General features: G+C 36.3%; 3 protein-coding genes across 3 annotated transcripts; 2 read left to right on the top strand and 1 right to left on the bottom strand.

Moving 5' to 3' along the window:
- Nucleotides 1-4251: 4251 nt before the first annotated feature.
- LOC114239315 (NPC intracellular cholesterol transporter 1 homolog 1b) lies at nucleotides 4252-8643 on the top strand. The gene has a single exon (XM_028169467.2). It carries the CDS (start codon nucleotides 4252-4254, stop codon nucleotides 7963-7965), a length of 3714 nt encoding a protein of 1237 aa, XP_028025268.2. The 3' UTR covers nucleotides 7966-8643.
- A 474-nt stretch (nucleotides 8644-9117) lies between these two features.
- On the top strand, nucleotides 9118-13197 carry LOC114239316 (NPC intracellular cholesterol transporter 1 homolog 1b). The gene has a single exon (XM_028169468.2). The coding sequence runs from the start codon at nucleotides 9218-9220 to the stop codon at nucleotides 12935-12937; it is 3720 nt and encodes a 1239-aa protein (XP_028025269.2). The 5' UTR covers nucleotides 9118-9217; the 3' UTR covers nucleotides 12938-13197.
- Nucleotides 13198-13425: 228 nt separating this feature from the next.
- HLH4C (Helix loop helix protein 4C) lies at nucleotides 13426-20858 on the bottom strand. The gene is made up of 3 exons (XM_028169469.2): nucleotides 20596-20858; nucleotides 16173-16301; nucleotides 13426-14731 (listed from the first exon to the last, which is right to left on the bottom strand). Exons 2-3 carry the CDS (start codon nucleotides 16292-16294, stop codon nucleotides 14434-14436), a joined length of 420 nt encoding a protein of 139 aa, XP_028025270.2. The 5' UTR covers nucleotides 16295-16301; nucleotides 20596-20858; the 3' UTR covers nucleotides 13426-14433.
- Between the last annotated feature and the right edge of the window lie 1186 nt (nucleotides 20859-22044).

Here is a 22044-nt window from a genome sequence, read left to right as displayed (position 1 = left end):
CATTATTATACGACTCGATTCTGTTGAAATTCAAAATCAAAGACTGGCAATAATTTTCCCATCAATATATTAATTAACCTAACAAGTTATTGCGTTCACGAAAAACTGCCATCCTGAAGAAATTGTATAATAATATTACCACAAAGCACATGGTTGAGTACCATTCTGTGCATTACTGCTGTTACCAATACAATTGTGACTTTAGAGCTCATGTCTTGAGGTTGGGGCATTCACGATATGATCGCAAAAAAGGCCACGGACTCGTCTGCTCAGAGCAGCAATAAAAAATGGTTCTGGCTGACCCTTAATCCAAAAAAAATGTCGTTAGTCGATGCTGACAATTGTTTAAATAATCTAATTATCCGACGACATGGTGGACTGTGGGAATTAGCTTCCCCAACAAGCGATAGGTATCAATTACATTCCGTTTTACTTGATTTCCCTCGACGGTGATCTGGTAGTCGTCCGTCAAATGGCACACGACCTGTCACCACATCGTATGGAATGTGTTAAATATTACTTTCGAGTCATAGTCGATTGTATTCATTTGTACTTTTTTCTAGATGAAGACAATTTTTTTTCTAACCTATAGGTTATTTTGGTCATCAAGTTGTTTTTTTGTTTTTTAAAACTTATTATTTATTGAACCTAATTGTTTCGTTGAAACTACGAAATTAAAAGGTTTACAGCCTCTTTTATTGGCAATCGAACTAGAATAAAGATTGGACCACTATTTATAATAAACAATGAAAAACTATCGAAAGATTATATGAATTTTTGTTTTCTTTGTATATCTATAATAACTATAAATTAGGTATATTTTGTAGGATGCGTACAGCTATTTGAAATATTTAAAAATATTGATTATGGGATACTGAAAAGTTTCGTTTTATATTATCGTTGAAATATAGTTTTTCATAAATATTAAACACGTTAAGAAACACTGAAGACTTTTATACCCGCTCTCACATCTTTTATAGTTCTATTATTCAGTGTGTCGCGTCGATGCGATTCTTTCGTCACCCCTAAATTATATTAGACACGTGTTTCGGAATTACATTTGCGTAAAATTCACTTTTAATGCTGTAACCAACCCTAGTGGTACCATGATGAGATTGTTTCGATCTGAATGAACTTTTGTGTTTCATATGGGATGTAATCTACGTATTTTTTATCATTATTTTTGACTCTCTTTAAGATAGACTTGTGTTTGGCACATCTAATGACGAATGCCAATGCGGCTTATAAACACCTTCAAAGGTTGAGACAGTTGGGCACCGCCTTTGATAAATATTTCATCTAGACCGTGTTTGAGAAAAGGAAATCGAAAAAGCGCTTGGGGAATAAGAATAAGGCGTAATTCCGGAGTGTTAAAACTTGATATGAGTAGTATGGTGGGGTGTACGACCGCAATAGCTCCAAGGAAATGGTTTGATTTCTAGTATTGATCGATGCTGTAATATTGGACATAGTTGAAGTCGTCGTGGCCTAAAGGATAAGACCCTCTTTGCATTCGTATCGAGCGAAGCGATTGTGCCTGTGTTCGAATCCGGCAGGCAGGTACCAATTAATGAAATATGTACTTAGCAAGTGCATGTGCGGCGTGACTAGGCTCGATAAAATTCGCAACGAGTACGTGCGTGGAAGCCTCGGTGTACGGGACATCGCCGACAAGATGCAGGAGAGTAGACTGAGATGGTATGGTCACGTGAAAAGGAAGCTGCCTGACTACGTCGGCAATTTGGCGCTACTGCTCGACCTCCTCGGTCGGAGACCTAGGGGTAGACCCAAGACAAGGTGGAGGGACGTAGTGCTGAAGGACAAGAGATAATGCAATGTTGCTGACGAGGATGTCAAAGACTGAGTGAAGTGGAGGAGTAAAGTCAGGAAAGCTGACCCCACCACCATGTGGGATAAATAGCTGGGAAGAGAGAGAGTTCTTAGCAAGTGCTCTCGAATTACTTCCATTGTGAAGGAATAACAACGTGTAGTAAAAATTAAACCCAACAAAATTATATTGCGTAATTACTGATGGTGGGGCGTTTGGTAAGCCCGCACGGCTAGGTACCACCACCACGCTGCCTATTTCTGTCGTCTAGCAGTAATGCAGTTATGTATTGTAAAAACTGAAATATAGAACTAAGGCCAATATAAATATATATTTATAAACTATAGAACTAAGGTATCAAGGTGTATAGCGGCGTATACTGTATACGTTGTTAGTTTAGGAAAGAAAAAAAAAATGTTCGTTTTTCGCGAATCATTGACATAACTAAAACCACTTTTACGGTTTAATCTCGCGTATTTTTTTTACTGGCATATTTATCCAGTTTTACAGTTTACGTGGTCACAGTCGACGAGACGATGACGGAATGAATTCTATTTCTAATTACGATGAGTGCGATGATAAAAAAGTGTAGTTGATGTTAATTTTTTATGCCTTTTCCTATTGTTGAATCAAACCTTCTTTATAGTTTTTATACACAACTCTGTTTTATTCTTTTACTTGTCACTTCGATTTTGTCATTCTCTCTCTATAAAATAAAATGTTCATTGTTTTACTTTCATTATCGTTTATTTTAAAATCCACAACACCTATAATGTTATGTGCAGTATATGCCGTTTATATTTAAACACATTATTAACACACATAGATAATGTAGAGGTACAGACTAATCAACAGACGGTTGTGTTATTTCAAGAACAACGAAACGCAGCTGCGAAAAGGGCTTCTTAAACTTTTCCCTAGAGAAAAGTTACGGTCTCCCTCGCGTCGGTCCTGTCATGCCAAGGCGATTTGGTGACCGAGGGCGTTCTTAGGTGATGATAGATACGTTAAAGGGCCTGTCATATGAAGCTTCTATCTTTGTAAAAATGAATTGTATTCGAAATACCAGGTATTTGCGTATTATATTTATATAAATATCACGATCAAGGCAGCGCTGAGCAGTGTTACAATATTGAGCGAACATAGAGGTTTTTTAACTACATGATATGTCGTGGCATGCAACCTCTTTGATAGAACATAAGACCTACAACGACTAGACACAAATTAAGACAGACACTTGACAAGAATTCAAAAATAAAGAGAGAAATGGAACGAGAACGGACGTGATTATTGACCGTTTTTATATGTACATAAAATTGACCGTCCGTTCATGATATGTAATATACTTTGACCGACCACGACTTAATTGAATATCAAACGGTTACCATTATGAGCGATCATTTGGATAATGAATAATTTGTTCAAGATGGTTGTTAAAACTCTGTTAAAATTATATTCGATTCTAAACGAGGAAATCACTGTTTAGGATTCGTGTTTTTTGTGCTAATAGGGTTGCTAAGCCCAGGCACGGGTCGCTGAAGCTTCTTTTACTTGCTACTAATAGGGTAGGAGGATGTCGTCGTCCATTTTCGGAGTCGCTTGGTGACCCCAGGGTATCATGTTCATAATTCAGCACCTCTATCATTAAGAGGCATTTTGGCGAACGCTGCTGGAGCGAGTTGTGGATTTCATGATAAAGTGGCTTTCGTATCATCCGCAGTCGTAGTAGGGGACTGTTTCCCATGAACACTACACTCGACTTATGGAGTAACGGAGCATCAGCTTTGTGATGGTAAGCTGTAACTCAATATTGTCCGAAACGTTTTTCATAATAACTGTTTTACAAAGAATCTAATGTGTGCCTCAAAACACTTTTTTGCGTAGAGAGTTGAACGAGTTCATGGTCAACCTGAAGTCTATTATTTCAATTGTAAGTACTTATAGTAATTACGCTAATTACAAATGATCCGGATTTTTATTAACTAAGTAGACGATGTTATTCCTTCAGCGTGGAAGTCATACATGAATACGTTCCAAATACGTATTTCGTTATAAAAATTGGCGCTTACCTGTGGGATTTAAACACCGGAACAGTCTAGTCGCATCGCTAGATACAAGCGCCCTGTCCTTTAAGCGACGACGACTACCATAAAAAAATCTCAGTAGTTTTAAATAATAGTTATACTAGTTATGGATATCCCGTTTCTACACACTTTTTACCCTTTGCACTAATTTGGTGCAAAGATAATTAAATGCACCGAAAGTGGACCGAAGAACGATTACATTGTATTAATTAACGTCAAATAAATCAAATCGATAAGAGAACTAACTGAGTCTTTATTTATATAGCGATTATTGACGTGCACAGCAGTTCTGTATATAAGAAGAGAGTGAATCGTTAGTTCATTAATAATCTCATTGATATGAAGCTAATGGTGATATATTTAGTTTGTTACATAAGTTATGTTCGGGCGCGATGTCGATTTCGTGGAGAATGTGCTGTGATTGGTTCTCATGCGAAACCCTGTCCTGTAGATATGGAAGCTGTAAGTCATGTACAAGGTCTTCATGGGGAGGAAGCCGAACAAGCGATTGGAATTTTAGCCAACCGATGTCCTCATATGGTTTACGATGATGAAGGTAATATGAAACCATACGAAGAAATACTGACCTGCTGTGAGCCGATTCAAGTCATGAAGCTTTCGCGCGACTTAGCGTTGGGCGAAGGCGTTCTAGGCCGCTGTCCAACTTGCTTCAGAAACTTTGTAAGACAAATTTGCGAGATGTACTGCTCCCCTGACCAGTCTCGATTTGTGGAAGTTCATACAGAAATTGGCCCCAACAACATTGAGTATGTGGAAGCGGTTGACTACAGACTTCACGAGCCATTTATGCTGACAGCCTTTGAATCTTGCTCTGATGTTATCGTTCCTCAGACCGGTCTTCCAGCTGTTAACATGATGTGTGGTAGCGCAGTTGTATGTGACGCAGACGCGTGGTTCAAATTTACTGGCGACACTGCAGGCAACCCCATGGCACCACTTCAAATAAACTTTCAGAGATGGCCGACAGAAGAGGATTCAATGAACGTAGTTGCACTACCATGTACTGAAACTATGGAAGGTGATCTTCCGTGCAGTTGTGTTGATTGCAGTGCAATGTGTCCGGTAGGAAGTAAGCCCATCGTTCCCGAAATCTGTAAAATCTTTAACGTTAACTGTCTCGGATTTGCTATTGGTTTGACGGTTTTCGTTATCAGCGTTACTATCTTCATTGTACTAACTTTATTAGAGTATAGAAGAAAAAGATCTAATACGTCTAGATCTTCTGAAATAAGAGAAATTGATTGTTTCACGAAGTTTTTTCAAAAATGTTTTTCGCGAATCGGTGTATTTTCTGCGGGTAATCCTGTACTTATGATAATGATTGCTTCTTGGGTTACTTTTTCAATGCTTTACGGTGTATTTAATATTAATTTAACCACGAACCCAATAGAGCTTTGGTCTTCGCCTGATTCTCGTAGTCGTCAAGAACTTAATTATTTTAATACTAGATTCGGTCCGTTTTACCGCGCTGCACAGGTGTTTTTGCATTTCAAGGGACTAGACTCATTTTCTGTAGATAACGTTACCTATGGACCTGCATTTAGAATTGAAGCTTTGCGAGAATTAGTACATCTAGAAAATAAAATCAAAAATATTGGTCGAGAACAAAGAGGTGTAACTTTAGAGGAAGTTTGCTATGCGCCTATTAGGTCCAGAGGAGCAAAGAAAGAATTAGATCAATGTGTTTATTTATCTGCATCCGTTTATTTAGGTGAAAATAGAAACGATATCGATGAAAACACTTATCTTGACGACATTCAAAGCTGTTTGAACAACTTTTTTTCCTTTGATTGCTTGGCAAATTGGGGAGGAGGTGCGGAACCTGAAGCAGTTTTCGGAGGCTTTGAAGGTGATGATGTCTTGAGCGCTAATACATTGATCATTAATTTTCCTATTACCAATTTTAATTTAGAAGAAAACCTCCGTCCTGTTTTGGAATGGGAAGAGAAATTCATTGAACTTATGCAAAACTATGAAGCTTCCGGTAAATCAGATTATGTCGAAGTGGCTTTTGGAGCCGAAAGATCAATCGAAGACGAAATCAGGAGAGTTTCAGTAGCAGAAGCTGTACCGATCGCTATTAGTTATTTAATAATGTTTATTTATGTGACGTTGGCTCTAGGAAACATTAGATATTGTAAGACATGGCTCATTGATAGTAAAATATTGGTTGCTATAGGTAGTATTGTTGTTGTTATTATCTCTATTATTTGTGCCATGGGTGTCATGGGTTATGCGAATTTCACAACTACTCTATTAGCAATAAATGTGATTCCGTTCTTCATACTTTCAGTAGGCATAGACAACGTATTCCTTATGATCAATACGTTACACGATATACAAAATAATGTTAAAGAATACGAGGACTATGATGAGTCTTTTAGTTTTGAGAAAAAAAAGAGATTTATTTTCGAAAAAATGATGGGCAGTGTTGGCCCCTCAATGTTTGTGTCTTCTGTAACGCAAATCACCTGTTTCGCAATTGGTAGTATTACTGATTTTCCAGCGGTGGCAACATTTTCTATATTTGCTAGCTTATCTTTGACTTTTCTTTTTATATTTCAGATAACAGCAGTTGTCGGTATACTATCGTTAGACTACAAAAGAGTCGCACAAAAACGTGTCGATATTTTTCCTTGCATTCGTAGTAAAGTTTCAACGGATAGCGACCACGATCCTCCACACGTCAGTATAATGAATAGATTTATGATATTGTATTCTGATATAATTACGAATTGGAAAATAAGAATTGTTGTTGTAATTTTCTTTATGATCATTTTATCTCTGAGTATTATTGCGGTTCCACATTTAGAAGTAGGCTTAGACCAAGAAATGGCTTTACCGACTGACTCATACGTATATAGATATTTAGTTGCTGTCAGTGAACTATTGCGTCTCGGCCCACCAGTTTATTTTGTATTAAAAGCTGGCTTAGACTTTACTAATCCGGATCACCAAAACGTTATTTGCGGAACCCAGCTGTGTTACGAAGATTCATTAATTACACAAATATTTCTAGCTGCTCAGCACAGTGAAATAACCTATATAGCACGAAGCTCAAATTCTTGGCTGGATGACTTCTTTGATTGGTCCAGCTTACCCGGGACTTGTTGTAAATATAACGTTACCGATAATGGGTTTTGTCAAACTTTAGATACTTCTCCAGAGTGTGCCTATTGTTCGATAAGCAGGAATGAATGGTCTAACGGCCTCAGACCCAGTAAAGAGGCGTTCGAAACATTTTTACCTTTTTTCCTACAAGACGAACCAAGCCAAGTCTGCACTAAGGGAGGGTTGGCAAGTTACTCAAGCAGTGTTAATTATTTACTTGATTCTGAAGGTCGTGCCATTGTTTATGACACGAATTTTATGGCATATCAAACGGCGCTGAGCAGGTCGCCAGACTTCATCAATGCTGTGAAATATGGTTATGAGATTAGTGATAACATCACTGCCGCTATCCGGAAGCACACAGGTATGGATGTTGAAGTTTTTCCTTATTCCGTGTTTTACGTGTTTTTTGAACAATACCTGAATATTTGGTCGGACACGTTTGCAGCGTTAGGTTTTTCAGTTTTGGGTGCTTTAGCAATAAACCTGTTAGCGTCTGGGTTTAACTTTTTGACGAATTTCGCTGTTATATTGACTGCTGTCATGGTCGTGATCGATATGATGGGCGTAATGTATATTTGGAATATACCGCTCAATCCAGTGTCTTGCATTAATCTTATCGTGTCTATTGGTATATCGGTTGAATTTTGTAGTCATATTGCATACGCTTATGCGACAAGTCGTCGTCCAGACCACGAGAGAGTGAAAGACGCAATACAAAAAGTCGGCTCCACTGTTATTACTGGAATTACATTTACGAACATACCAATTGTAGTTTTAGCATTTTCTCACACTGAAGTTATAGAAGTGTTCTTCTTTAGGATGTTTTTTAGTCTGATAATACTAGGGTTCTTGCATGGGTTGGTGTTTTTCCCTGCTCTGCTGTTATTCCTCAATAATATAAAAACGAGATCGTTTTAAATTTCAATCGTATTTGTTTGCCCTATAACCAATTCAATCAACAAACATAATTTACTATTTTATTTGTATTTTAACGTACGTGTTACCATAAATGATTTTTTTTTTCTATTGTCGAGATTAGTACACGTTTATGGGCCTTCTGAAGCTAAATAGTTAGCTGCGCCCACAAGGATGAAGTCGCGAAACCGCCAAAATGAGTTCGAAGTCTATTATATCGAAACAGTGATTACCCTACCCGTTGAGCCTGAATTTATGATCGTTTTCGACATAAATACCAAAGATGGTGGTGAATACTTACTAGTTAACCATTTAACCTTGAAACACACCGTGTCAGTACTCAATTTAGGTATTAGGAAAGCGTTTGAAGCTAGATGTTATGTTTTAAGGGAAAGGCAGGAGTCGCGAAATCGCGTAACCATAGGTGGACTGTGACTTTGGCTGGCTGTCTACGCTACTACAATAGAGACAGAACGGTGATAAAATTGTGAAAACCATATTTATTCTTACAAACACGTTTTCGTGTTTCGAAGTGAAACTTCTTTAGACACGTTGAGAGTAAAATTTAACTCGCGATAGATTCGTTACGGCTAGATACATCTAGGAAGAGCGAGACTGAGATACACAGAGTCTTTCGCAAACAACGTCAGTTAATATTGACTTTTATCGCATAGAATTGTTGTTCGCCCTAAAGTATTAAATAACTATAAGCTTATAGCGATTAGCTATTATATAACAAGTATATGTACTCTAGTTGATTTTGGTTTGCTAATTAATCTTTATTTATGTAAATTGCAAATAAATAAATAAATAAAATTTCAAATTTATCCGATCTTATTTTTTTGATAAATCCTGTTTATGCTATTTTCGTTTTTTAAATTAGGTGTATTATTGTTTTCTTAATTACATCATCTTTGGGCATAGGTCTCCATTTTTTACCCCATAACTTTCAATCGTCCGCCAGTCTCATTACTTAATACTTAATACATAATTAATAATAATTTAAAAATTTGAAAATATTATCTTAGTGTTTTAAGTTAACGTATCTTTATTCTAAAATTTCTAATCACCGATTAATATACCTTTAATCACACACCTGCATGTTTAACTGATAGATATCGATAGCGTTACGATATCGTTTAGATTAATTTGTCCGTCGTTCCTTATGGTCTTTCACTCGTGAAATAGGGCCGCCGTGAGCCGATTGTCTGTTATTTCTTAAATATGCAAAAGTCGCACCGTATTTACGTATAAAATGAATTTTTTTATAACGCTCATTCTTGTGTTTTTGTATACAAGCGATGTGAAGGCGAAATGTCGGTTTCGCGGTGAGTGCATTGAAATAGCGGGCCATGCAAAGCCTTGCCCTGTGGATATTGAAGCAAGACCTGTCGTAGAAGGACTGTCGCCAGCAGATGCCGAAGAAATCGTTGACATTTTAACTGAAAGATGTCCTAGTCTTGTTTTCGATGAAAATGGTGATAAGAAGCCATTCAATGAAATCTTAACTTGCTGTGAACCCGTCCAAATCAGGAAGCTATCTGAGAGCTTAATGTTGGCTGATGGTATCCTGGGCCGTTGTCCAACATGCTTAAGAAATTTCGCCAGACAAATTTGTGAGATGAACTGTTCTCCTGATCAATCTCGTTTCGTTGATGTCTACACTGAAGTATCAGGAGGTGTCCGATATGTGAACGAAATCGATTATAGACTTTATGAACCGTTTATGCTGGGAGCTCACGCATCGTGTGCCGGCGTTATAATTCCACAAACGGGCTTACCAGCAATTAACATGATGTGTGGCAATGCAGTTGTTTGTGATGCTGATGCATGGTTTGGATTTACTGGAGATACCTCAAGCAATCCAATGGCACCGGTGCAAGTTAACTTTTTAAGGTGGCCTACACCCGAAGACTCAATGAATGCGCCTGCTCCACAGTGTAACGAAACCGCAGAAGGTGATCTTCCATGTAGTTGCGTTGATTGCGCTGCCATGTGCCCAACTGGGACTGAACCCGTTGTTCCTGAAGTTTGTACTGTTCTAGACGTTCACTGCGTTGGTTTCGCAGTTGGTATTACGGTATTTGTAATAACAACTATAATATTCATTATTTTAACGCTACTAGAATACCGTAAGCTAAGGAAAGTTGAAACCAAGACTCCGTTACCGGCCGATGTTCAAAGGTTTACAGTATTTTTCCAAAATCTATTTGCGAAGATTGGTGTTTTTGCCGCAAACAATCCTATACTTATAATAATGGTAACCTCGTGGGTATCAATAGGTGTGTTATATGGCGCTTTTAGTCTTAACATAACTTCGAATCCTATTGAACTTTGGTCTTCACCAGTATCCCGCAGTCGAGAGCAATTAAATTATTTCAATACTAGATTTGGTCCTTTTTACCGTGCGGCACAAGTTTTCTTGCAGTTCAAAGGATTGGAGCCATTTGAAGTAGATAATGTGACATATGGATCTGCATTTAGAATTGAAGCTATTCATGAATTGATCAAACTAGAAGATGAAATTTATAAAATTGGAAAAGATGACGGTGGTGTTTCACTAGAACAGGTTTGTTATGCTCCTAATCGTCCCAGAGGGGGAGAACAAAGACTTGATCAATGTGTTTCGATGTCTGTATCTGTATACTTCGGTCAGGATAGGGATAACATCAATGAAAATACCTATTTAGATCAAATACAAAATTGTCTGAACAATCACTATGCACTCAACTGCTTAGCATCATGGGGAGGTGGTTCCGAACCTGAGATTACTTTTGGAGGTTTCGAAGGAAACAACATTCTTAGTGCTGACACGCTTCTTATTAACTTTCCAATTACAAACTTCATGTTAGAGGAAGATTTGAGACCTGTCTTGGAATGGGAGCAGAAATTCATAGATCTATTGCATGACTACAGAGACAACTGGAAGTCAGATTTCGTTGAAGTGGCTTTCGGAACCGAAAGATCAATCGAAGATGAGATTCGACGGGTTTCAGTTGCAGAAATTTTGCCGATTTCGATAAGCTACATTATAATGTTTATATATGTTATTATAGCGTTAGGAAATGTAAGGCACTGTAAGACGTGGTTACTTGATAGTAAAATAGTAGTAGCGGCTGCTAGTATTGTCGTAGTACTCCTTTCCATTGGGTGTGCTTTAGGCTTAATGGGCTACACAGGTATTACAACAACCTTATTGGCCATTAATGTTATACCTTTCTTCATTCTTTCAGTTGGCATTGACAACGTTTTCTTAATGGTGAATACATTGCACGATATTCAGAACGATCTTAAATCATACGATGACTATAACGAAAATTTTAGTTTTGCAAAGAAACGTAGTTTCGTTTTTGAAAAGATGATGAGTGCAGTTGGCCCTTCCATATTTGTTTCATCAGTAACCCAAATTACTTGTTTTGGTATTGGAAGTATAACTAATTTCCCAGCTGTTCAAACATTTGCTGTATTTGCGAGTTTTTCCTTAACTTTCCTATTTGTATTTCAAATCACGACTGTGGTAGCGATTTTGTCCCTTGATTACAAACGTGTGTCGCAAAACCGACCTGATCTATTTTGCTGTATTCGAAAGAAGATTCTTAATGATGACGATCCTTTAAATTCTGAAACTCCTTATAAGAGTATCACGAAAAGACTCATGAAGCCTTATTCTAAATTTTTACTAAACTGGAAGACAAAGATCATTGTTGCTATTTTGTTTATGCTGTTGGTATCTACTAGTGTTGTTTTGATTCCACAAGTGGAAATTGGCTTAGACCAAGAAATGAGTTTGCCAACCGATTCTTATGTATATAGTTATTTAGTAGCAGTTAGTAAGCTTTTACGTCTTGGGCCCCCGGTATATTTTGTTCTTAAGGCTGGCTTAGACTTTTCAAACACAAATCATCAAAATGTTATCTGCGGTGGTCAACTATGTTATGATGATTCTCTATTCACTCAAGTGTTTTTAGCTTCTCAACATAGCAGCATCACTAGGATTTCAAAAAGTTCTAATTCATGGTTAGACGATTTTATTGATTGGACAAGTTTGTCTGGAGCTTGTTGCAAATATAATACAACCGATAATGGATTCTGTCCTAGTACAGATAACTCCCCTGAATGTGCTTTCTGTACTATAGGAAGGAACGAATGGGCCAACGGATTACGTCCCAGTTCAGAAGCGTTTAAGAGATATATTCCATTCTTTTTGCGAGATGAACCGACTCCAACCTGCAATAAAGGGGGTCTTGCGAGTTATGCAAATGCCGTGAATTATTTACTTGATTCTGAAGGACATGCCACTGTGCGTGACACTAATTTCATGGCTTACCACACTTCAGTAAGTACATCTTCAGATTATATCGAAGCAGTAAAATACGGATATGAAATCAGTGATAGTATAACTGCAGCTATAAAGAAACGCACAGGTCTAGATGTTGAAGTGTTTCCATATTCAATATTTTACGTTTACTATGAACAATACCTAACCATATGGGGTGATACGTTCGCAGCTCTAGGCTATTGTCTCATTGGTGCATTGGTCATCAATTTACTAGCATCTGGATTCAATTTCTTAACAACTTTTGCCGTTATATTTACGGCGATTTTGGTTGTCATAAACATGATGGGCGTTATGTACATTTGGAATATTCCTTTAAACGCTGTGTCTTGTGTTAATTTAGTTGTTTCTATCGGTATTGCTGTTGAGTTCTGCAGTCACATTGCCTATGCATTCGATTCGAGTACTCGTCCCGCAGATGAAAGAGTACAAGATGCATTACAAAAGATAGGTTCGACAGTTATTACTGGTATTACATTTACGAATATACCTATTATTGTTTTAGCGTTCTCATACACGCAAGTAATAGAGGTATTTTTCTTTAGAATGTTCTTTACTTTGATAATTTTGGGATTCTTACACGGGATGGTCTTCTTCCCTGTATTGCTAAGCTACCTGAACAATTTAAGGAACAAATAACTTTGTGATATTATTCTTAATAATTTTTAATTAGATCTAAAACTAATGTACACTAATGTATGTAGGTACTGAAACTGTAAGAAAAAACCAATTTGTAACCTCAAGATTATTACAAACGTAATGTTTTTTTTATAATTACATTTTTTAAATTCTATTGCGATCAATACGGAACAGCTTCAAAATGTTAATTGTCATGTTTTGCTTTTGTAATTATGTAATTCACTTTCGATAGGAAAATAACATTCAGAGTAACATTTTCATCTTTATTAAATTTTCAAATGGAAAAATGTATTTTGTTTAAATTAAATGGCGAAAGCATAAGGAACGGATGTTCCTTTTTGCTATTTTAAAATTATTTATAGAGTGTAACTGTTTATTACATCTTAATTTATTTTTAAACCTAGTCTAATTTATATTTTTATATAAATAAATGCTTCATAATAAATGTATTGCTTTATTTTATCCATATAATGAACAAGCGAACCAGGTTAGACATTTATTAGATGGAAAAAATAATCAAAACTTCAGTCATAGATAAAAGAAAATTTAAGACAGATAAAATGCTTAATTTTTATTTTTTAAACTTATCTTCAACGAAAATGTGAAAGTATGTATTAGATTATTTTTTACCAATTATGCAGATTTATATTATTTTATATAGTTATTATTCTTTCGCCGAAAAATCTAGGTCAAATAGTACATAAAAGTATTTAGGTTAGGTACAAAGCACCTAACTACTCACCTTCAATAAAAATAGCTCAGATAAAATCACATACAGATAAGATTTACATTCAGTTAAAAGTCGGAACCGCATCAATGTTAGGAATAGCGTGTTAGGAATTAATTCATTAAGAATTCATTAAGAAATTAAACCATTATGTAGATCGGATCATTATTCAGAGGGAAAGACATAAAGCAACAGAGTTTGAAAAAACAAATATTCCAATTTAAAGTTTATTCGTTTTGAATTTTTAAAAATATTCAATGAACAGTTTTTGCCTGGTTCACAGTTATTATCATATAAATAGGGGTTACCTATCTTAAAAAGTATTATTGCTGACTAGATAATTTCAATGAAATACACTACTGTACTGTATGTACTCTTTTCATTAACATTAGACGTTTTAGTAACTAAATTTAGATACATAACTTAAGTATAGAACTAACATGAAATTGTTCTAAATAAAATATACAAAATCGATTTACAACGTTAATATCTGACTCACAAAGATCAGTGTTAAGTGATTAATATTTTTGTTAATCATGTATGCAATGTACGACCCGGATGAAAATATATAGGCATATTTTTCATTTCGTATAATATTTGTCGTTATCTTATCTTAAATTATTCGACCTTAAACATTTTAATTAATTATCTTATCATCGTGGTCAGGATGAAAGTTTTTCATCGTTGTCGATGTGTAGACTAGTTCCTGGCGCCGATGATGTTAAGTGGTACTAATGTAAATTGCATGATGACTACATAAGATTTACGTTTAAGCATCTAAAACATGATTCAAATATGCAATGTAGCATATAGCTAAACGCAGTATTTCGATTTTGGACAATTTCTTGTCGGGCGGTAAAGTTGGCAGTAGTCTTCTAAGTGATGCGAACGCTGCATTGAAGGCTTCGACTCGAATCCTTTCCCTGGTGGCGTGAGCTGTGCGGTATTTGAGGGTGGCTCTGCGTCGTCGTCTGCGTTCTTCGCGTGATAAACCAGCACACGGTGATCCAGCTCCGCTCGAAAGATACGCTTCTTCCGATATTGAACACGGTTCTAGTGTTCTATCTCTGCAAAATCGAGTACAGTAGATTGGGGGGAACAGAGACTAGAGTTAAAATAGGGAAAAAACCTGGGATGTCACAATACTTTTGTTGAGTTGTTAGATTTAAGTTTGTTGAACTGAAAAATGACTTTTATTTAGTGTTTAAGAATATTAAATAGTTTAATTTAGTCATCAAAGTTTTGTAAGTCATTAAAATTATTAAAAAATTTAATTACCTACCTAACAACTGAATAGTCCCAGCCCTATCGAAAAACTCTATTGTTCCCATACGTAACCTGATTCACCCCAAAGCCAAGGTGAATCGGGTCAATCTAGTTTTTTCAGTTTTTGGGTATCTATACTTTGTAATGAACTATGTATAATAACGCTTCGTATATATAAATTTAAGCCTCCGGAAACATTTTAATCTCAATTTTATTGGTAAAATTTTACCCCAAGAAAAACTATTGAAAGTTTGTGTTGGATTTGGAAAGGGTCCCCCCAATCTACGGTAGTGTTCGTTCATAAGTCTTTAATTCGTCTTACGTTTCTAAAGGTGGGTACTGACCGGCGTTACAGGGCGTAATGTAATACTGGGTTTTCCGTCGGTGATGTGTATGGGCAACGGTTACTATTTAACACCAGGCCTAACCAATAAAAAAAGGTATCATTTATACAACAAATTTGATTAATCTAGGTTACAACAAATTGTTTGAATTACGCTCATTGTACCGTTAGAAATAGACAATTTGAAGCATTATCTGATTGATAGTTTTTTAATGCCATACACCTGTAAGGGATATAAAATTTATGCGTGTAGCAACAATGCTTATCTTTTGGTATTATGAAGCCGAGTCTCCGATAACATTTGTTTTCAAATAATATTTTATATTTTCGAATAATACTTTCATAATGTGAGGTGACCTGGTAACGAACTATCCAACCAAGTTTACAGGCAGAGTTACTGTAACTACTTTTGTATTATATGCGAGATAAAAATACTCATAGAAGAAATAGATTATGGTCCCGACCAATATGATTGCGAGATGTCGTATGATAAGACTGGGTGACTTACACGGTTAAGGATGGTCCATTACTGTACTTTACTTAGGGTTTACGGTCGTACATAATTATTGACTAATCCGGTACCAAAATATACATTTTGAGCGAATATAAAACAGATAACACAAATTTTTACTGGTGGTAGGACCTCTTGTGAGTCCGCCCGGGTAGGTACCACCACCACCCTGCCAATTTCTGCCGTGAACCAGTAATGCGTTTTGGTTTGGCAGCCAAGGGTGGGGCAGCCGTTGTAACTATACTTGAGACTTTAGAACTTATATCTCAAGGTGGAAAGCGCATTTACGTTGTAGATGTCTATGGGCTTCAGTAACCACTTAACACCAGGTGGGCTGTGAGCTCGTCCACCCATCTAAACAATAAAAAAAAAGAAGATAAAAACTCACCTTTTCCTGGGTGCTAAGTTTTCTCTTCCCGTAATTGGTAGTAAAGCTTCTCTTGGCTCCGCTAGCATGCAAGACATGGATCCATCTTCTATGGTACTCGCTGTTTCTAACCAGCTCTTCATTCTGATTCTAACGTTCCAGATATTGATTAACATTACTCATTACTACGTACTACTTTTTTTTATTTATTGCTTACTTCTACTACTCTGCGTACTACTACTACTCTCCATAGCCGATTTCGGCCACGGCGACCACTTCAAACTCCGTTTCTAATTGTCACGGTGTGCTCGTATGTGGCTAACATAACCGATCTTATTCCTAAAAGTTTGTGCACATTGCGGACAGGTGAGCACACCATTATAATAGTTGTAAAAGATAGCACAAGGCGGACGTGATATCAGTTCATTGCGTCGAGCATCTGGTTTCAGAACTTTTAGTTACGTAGTAATGAGACCATATTCTTATATACCTTATGTGGCCTCATTGTTACGTAGCTAAAAGTCCTGAGATGGGAATTCATAATTTATAAAAAATATTGGGTATACTATAGGCAATCCCGTCAAAAATCCGTCTGCATATTTCAATTTTTATTTAGGTATGTGTTAATGTTTTGTGTAAATATCTAATGGTATTCCTTTAATGTGAAGTAGTTCGTTACCAAAATGCGTTAGACAGACCTGCCTGGAAAAAGTTTTGGTCTAAATAACAAAAGACATCAATTTTATAAAAGTGCAAGAAAAATATTTTGATATTTCCTCAGTGTTCCCTTGGGCTTAACACCAAAGACGTGTGTTTTGATTTCCCGATCAAATCAAATTTACTGGCCGCAAGGGTAGAGAGTACTCGATAAATAATCCAACACCCGTTCGCACCTAGCACTAAGCGGACTCTTTAGGGGATAATAAATCCGTATTTATTCTTTTTATATCGACCCTCGGGTCACAACCCTTCAGCTAATCTAATCATGTTCGGTAACCGTATCGAATCGATTCGATAGTTTGGTGGAAGACCTCTGGTTGCGAAAAAATTGAACACATTGCAAGGATTTTTGACACGCTTTTGTTTGACAATACATATTCTATTTAAGGAAATCATTCAATGAATGTTTGACCAACTTAATTATGTATATAGATTCGATTAACTTGAAAAGTTATACCCCTATCAAGGACTAGGATACAACAGGATAAAAACAATGATTATTTCAATTACAATAAAAATTTCAGTCAAATATAATTTGAATTCGTCGTTCGTCGAAATTGAAGTCGTCGTGGCCTAACGGATAAGACGTCCGGTGCATTCGAGTTGAGTGATTCACCGGTTTTTTTTTATTTTATTTTTTTATTGCTTAGATGTGTGGACGAGCTCACAGCCCACCTGGTGTTAAGTGGTTACTGGAGCCCATAGACATCTACAAGTAAATGCGCCACACACCTTAAGATATAGTTCTAAGATCTCAGTATAGTCACAACGGCTGCCCCACCCTTCAAACCGAAACGCATTACTGCTTCACGGCAGAAATAGGCGGGGCGGTGGTACCTACCCGTGCGGACTCACAAGAGGTCCTACCACCAGTAATTACGCAAATTATAATTTTGCGGGTTTCATTTTTATTACACGATGTTATTCCTTCACCGTGGAAGTCAATCGTGAACAGTTGTTAAGTACGTATTTCATTTGAAAAATTGGTACCCGCCTGAGATTCGAAAACGATTAGTCGTCGTGGCCTAAAGGATAAGACGTCCGGTGCATTCGTATCGAGCGATGCACCGACGTTCGAATCTCGCTGGCGGGTACCAATTTTTCTAATGAAATACGTACTCAACAAATGTTCACGATTGACTTCCACGGTGAAGGAATAACATCGTGCAATAAAAATCAAACCCGCAAAATTATAATTTGCGTAATTACTGGTGGTAGGACCTCTTGTGAGTCCGCGCGGGTGAGTACCACGACCCTGCTTATTTCTGCCGTGAAGCAGTAATGCGTTTCGGTCTGAAGGGTGGGGCAGCCGTTGTAACTATACTCGAGACCTTAGAACTTATATCTCAAGGTGGGTGGCGCATTTATGTTGTGGACGTCTATGGGCTCTAGTAGCCACTTAACACCAGGTGGGCTGTGAGCTCGTTCACCTATCTAAGCATTAAAAAAAAAAGAATTGTCATTTAAGTGCGATTTTTTTTTATTGTTGAACAATCCTGCTTATTATTGAGAGTAAATTGTACTAGGTGATATGAAGATTCAGAAATTATTATATTAATTTAAAAATCTTACTTTTTTTACTTAACTGTGCTTTAGTTTGAATGTATCTCAAAACGTGAAATTCATCCTTAACGTATAATTTACATGGTTTTAATTATCATATTTGACTTGAAAGTAATAAAAAAATGTTTATTGTTTAAATGGATGAATGAGCGCACGGCCCACGTGGCGTTAAGAGGCTATCAAAACGCGAGAAATTTCAATATGAATGCCGCCAACAACCAAAACACTTCTTTTTAGGATAGAACGATTACTGGAGGCCCGAAGTCCTTTCCAGCTCCAGAACTAGAGACATTTCGTCTAAGTCTCAATTGTATTATAATTGAGTATAATGGTTTCGCGGCAGATACTCGTGTGGGCTTACATCCTGCCACCAGTAATTATTTATTACTAATTATTATTGTTATTCCATCAACGTAGAAGTTTTTCATAAAATATATATGTAATGGGTTGAGGGAAAAGTCTTTTCGCGTTATAGCATGTATGAACTTGTAATAAAATCTCTTTGGTTTATACTATTTATATCTGGCTGGTTTTGGTATCATTAAAAGTCTAAAGCTTAAAGAAGATAATTCCAAATTAGAATTAGGAAAATGTGTGATTTTTATTTATTTTTCGAACTGTCAAGATGAGTGAATCTAATGAACAAATTCGATACATTTTAAAATTTTATTACAGAAAAGGTAAAAATGCAACGCAAGCCGCGAAAAAAATTCGCGATGTTTATGCATGCCCTAGTGCAATGCCTGTGAGAGTAGCACAAATTTGGTTTAAGCGTTTTCAATCCGGAAATTTTGATGTCAAAGATGTACGTCGCTCTGGTCGCCCTTTTAAGGATAAAATGGATGCCATTTTTGAAAAAGTAGAGCAAGATCGGCATATCAGTAGTTACGACGTAGCTGAAGATCTGGGAATTGATCACAAAACAGTTTTGGGGCATTTGAAAAAAACTGGGTACACAAAAAAGCTCGATATTTTTACCTCACTTCACCGTACCTCACGAGCTCAGTGAAAGAAACCTAATGAACCGTGTACTTATTTGTGATTCTTTATTAAGATGAAATGAATGATGATGAATGAAACCGAACCATTTTTGAAGAAGCTGATAACTGATGATGAAAAGTGGATCACGTACGACAAGAACGTGCGAAAAAGGTCATGGTCAAAGGCCGGTCAGGCTTCACAAACCGTGGCGAAACCCGGGTTAGCTCGCAATAAGGTGATGCTATCTGTGTGATGGGATTGGAAGGGCATTATTCATTATGAGCTGTTACCACCAGACAGGACCATCGATTCTGAGCTCTACTGCGAACAGCTGATAAAGCAAGAAGTTGAGAGAAAGCGGCCGGAATTAATCAATGGAAGGGGTGTGGTTTTTCATCATGATAACGCTAGACCTCACACAAATTTAGCCACTCAGTAAAAGTTTCGAGAGCTTGGCTGGGAGGTGTTAATGCATCCGCCGTATAGTCCTGACCTTGCACTTTCAGATTTCCACCTGTTTCGGTCTCTGCAGAATTCTTTAGGTAGTGTCAGGTTAACATCACGAGAGGACTGCCAAAACCAATTGTCACGGTATTTTGATCAGAAGCCCCAAAATTTCTATAGCAATGGGATCATGTCCCTACCTACAAGATTGCGAAACTTATATATATATACAGCTGCTTCGCGGATGAATCTACTACCGGATCGGAATTGCGACCCGCTGAAAAGATCCGGAGAAACTCAGCGTGCTGATGTTTAGGTTAAGTTACATGTCGAACTCTTTGAAGAGTTTGACGAGTTTACCGGTGTCCTTACTCCTAGTGTTACAGTTAAAGGTGTCTAATGCAAGGGTTATTGGATCTGATGGATCTGTAAGGACGTGTCTAGGGCATTGACGGTGCCCTGCTCCTGCATGATCAGAATTCGTGGAGTAGTCAGCGGCGGCAACAATTAGGCGATTATCATGACGACGCGCTTGTATAAAAAAATTGGATATTCCAAAAAAAAAACATATATTTGTTTGAATTAACCTAAAAGCTAATGGCGGCATATAAATCACATTACAATAAAATTTCGAGACTAAAAAAATTGGTAAGAATTGACTCTTAAAATTCATAGTCAAAACTTGATTGACTTACTAAATAATACCTGTTAAAGAAATGATTAAGATCTATGTTACCTTTATTTAAAACTTCCTTGAATTATAAATTCACCACATTCTCAACTATTGGATCACCGATATTAAATACTATTTTTTTAAAGATTAGTTATATAGACTTATTTAGGAATTGTTTCGAGATCTACTAGCTACACCCGACTGACGAGCAGGACAGCATCCCTCATTTATATGTCCTCTCAAAGGGGATGGACCAGCCCTCTCACCCAGAGGGCGTATCCTAATAATATGTTTTGAGTCTATGGAATGAATAAACAATCCAAAATAAATATATATCAATTGTGATTTTTGACAGACTTTTGTTTCATTATTTGTGTACATATTTTTATATTACACCTACATCAAATTTTCTTATCGAATTACATTTTTATCTTTTTATCTCTTACATTTTTTATGAATAATAGTATAGTGTGTATATTTGAAACTGTTATTACAGAGTTATTTTATAGAACTTTATGAGAAGACTAAGTAAGAGTATATGGTAAATTTAATGTATTATCCATCGGTATCAATCATACTTAAGGTGGTTCCACACGGACGCTTGTTCAGAATTTAATGATACACCATAATAATCATGATTGTATTCAAATTGATCATTTTATTGCTGAAGAAACATTAAATAAAAAAATAAAAAACTGAGTTCCATTTAAACAATTTATGTGATAGAAATTTCGACTCAATGTCTCAAGATGGGTGGCTATATTCACGTTTATAGGCTCCAAACTACTAATATCTACTAGGGAAGATAATACCTAATCTATCTAATTAAAAAAAACGAATATGTAATTTGATAGAAAAATTGAGATTTAATTTAACAGAGACAAAAAAATAAACACCATAGTTTTTTTTTTTCAAGGTGAAAACGAAAATATCATGAGTGTAATTTAAACTACTTTAAAGGTTTAATCTATGATGATCTAATCTATGATGATTTAAATTTTTTTTTTATAATTTCTGTTAGTTTACGGTAGTTCGCACGAAATTAAAATGTCGACAAATAACGACATAATCTAAAGTATACAACGTTTAAAACGTCGTCAATAATAAAATTAAAATAATAAACACGCGATTAAATCTTCTAGTTTTGTATGACAAAAACTGAAGAAAATATTAAAATATTTCATTAGTGATTAGATGTCGTGAAATAATATATGTATTTTCAAGCGACTTCAGAAGCCACGCATTCCGACTATTTTCAAAGCTGTTCTACCTAAAGTAGGCTAAAAAATTTACGCTTAAATTGTTATGATAGAAAAACTAAAATACTTTTACTTAATTGTTATGATTCATGTTTTTATTCGCTAAAGTTGTACAAGGAAAAAATATACTTATTACGAGTATAATCGTTATATTTTTATTATTTTGGATGAGTTTTGATAATACCGATACAGGACAAATAAATAAAATTAGTCTTGAATTTTTTTTAGTAAACCAAATAAAATTATTGATAAT

Source organism: Bombyx mandarina, chromosome 18, assembly GCF_030267445.1.
Source record: "Bombyx mandarina strain Sakado chromosome 18, ASM3026744v2".
NCBI lineage: Eukaryota > Metazoa > Arthropoda > Insecta > Lepidoptera > Bombycidae > Bombyx > Bombyx mandarina.
This window is presented reverse-complemented; position numbering and strand designations above follow the sequence as displayed.

Bases quoted from the DNA above. Each gene is read 5' to 3' on its own strand.
- LOC114239315 (XM_028169467.2), top strand. From the start codon at position 4,252: ATGAAGCTAATGGTGATATATTTAGTTTGTTACATAAGTTATGTTCGG.
- LOC114239316 (XM_028169468.2), top strand. From the start codon at position 9,218: ATGAATTTTTTTATAACGCTCATTCTTGTGTTTTTGTATACAAGCGAT.
- HLH4C (XM_028169469.2), bottom strand. From the start codon at position 16,294: ATGAAGAGCTGGTTAGAAACAGCGAGTACCATAGAAGATGGATCCATG. The intron at 14,732-16,172 runs GTGAGTTTTTAT...TCGATTTTGCAG, and splicing joins AACTTAGCACCCAGGAAAAG to AGATAGAACACTAGAACCGT.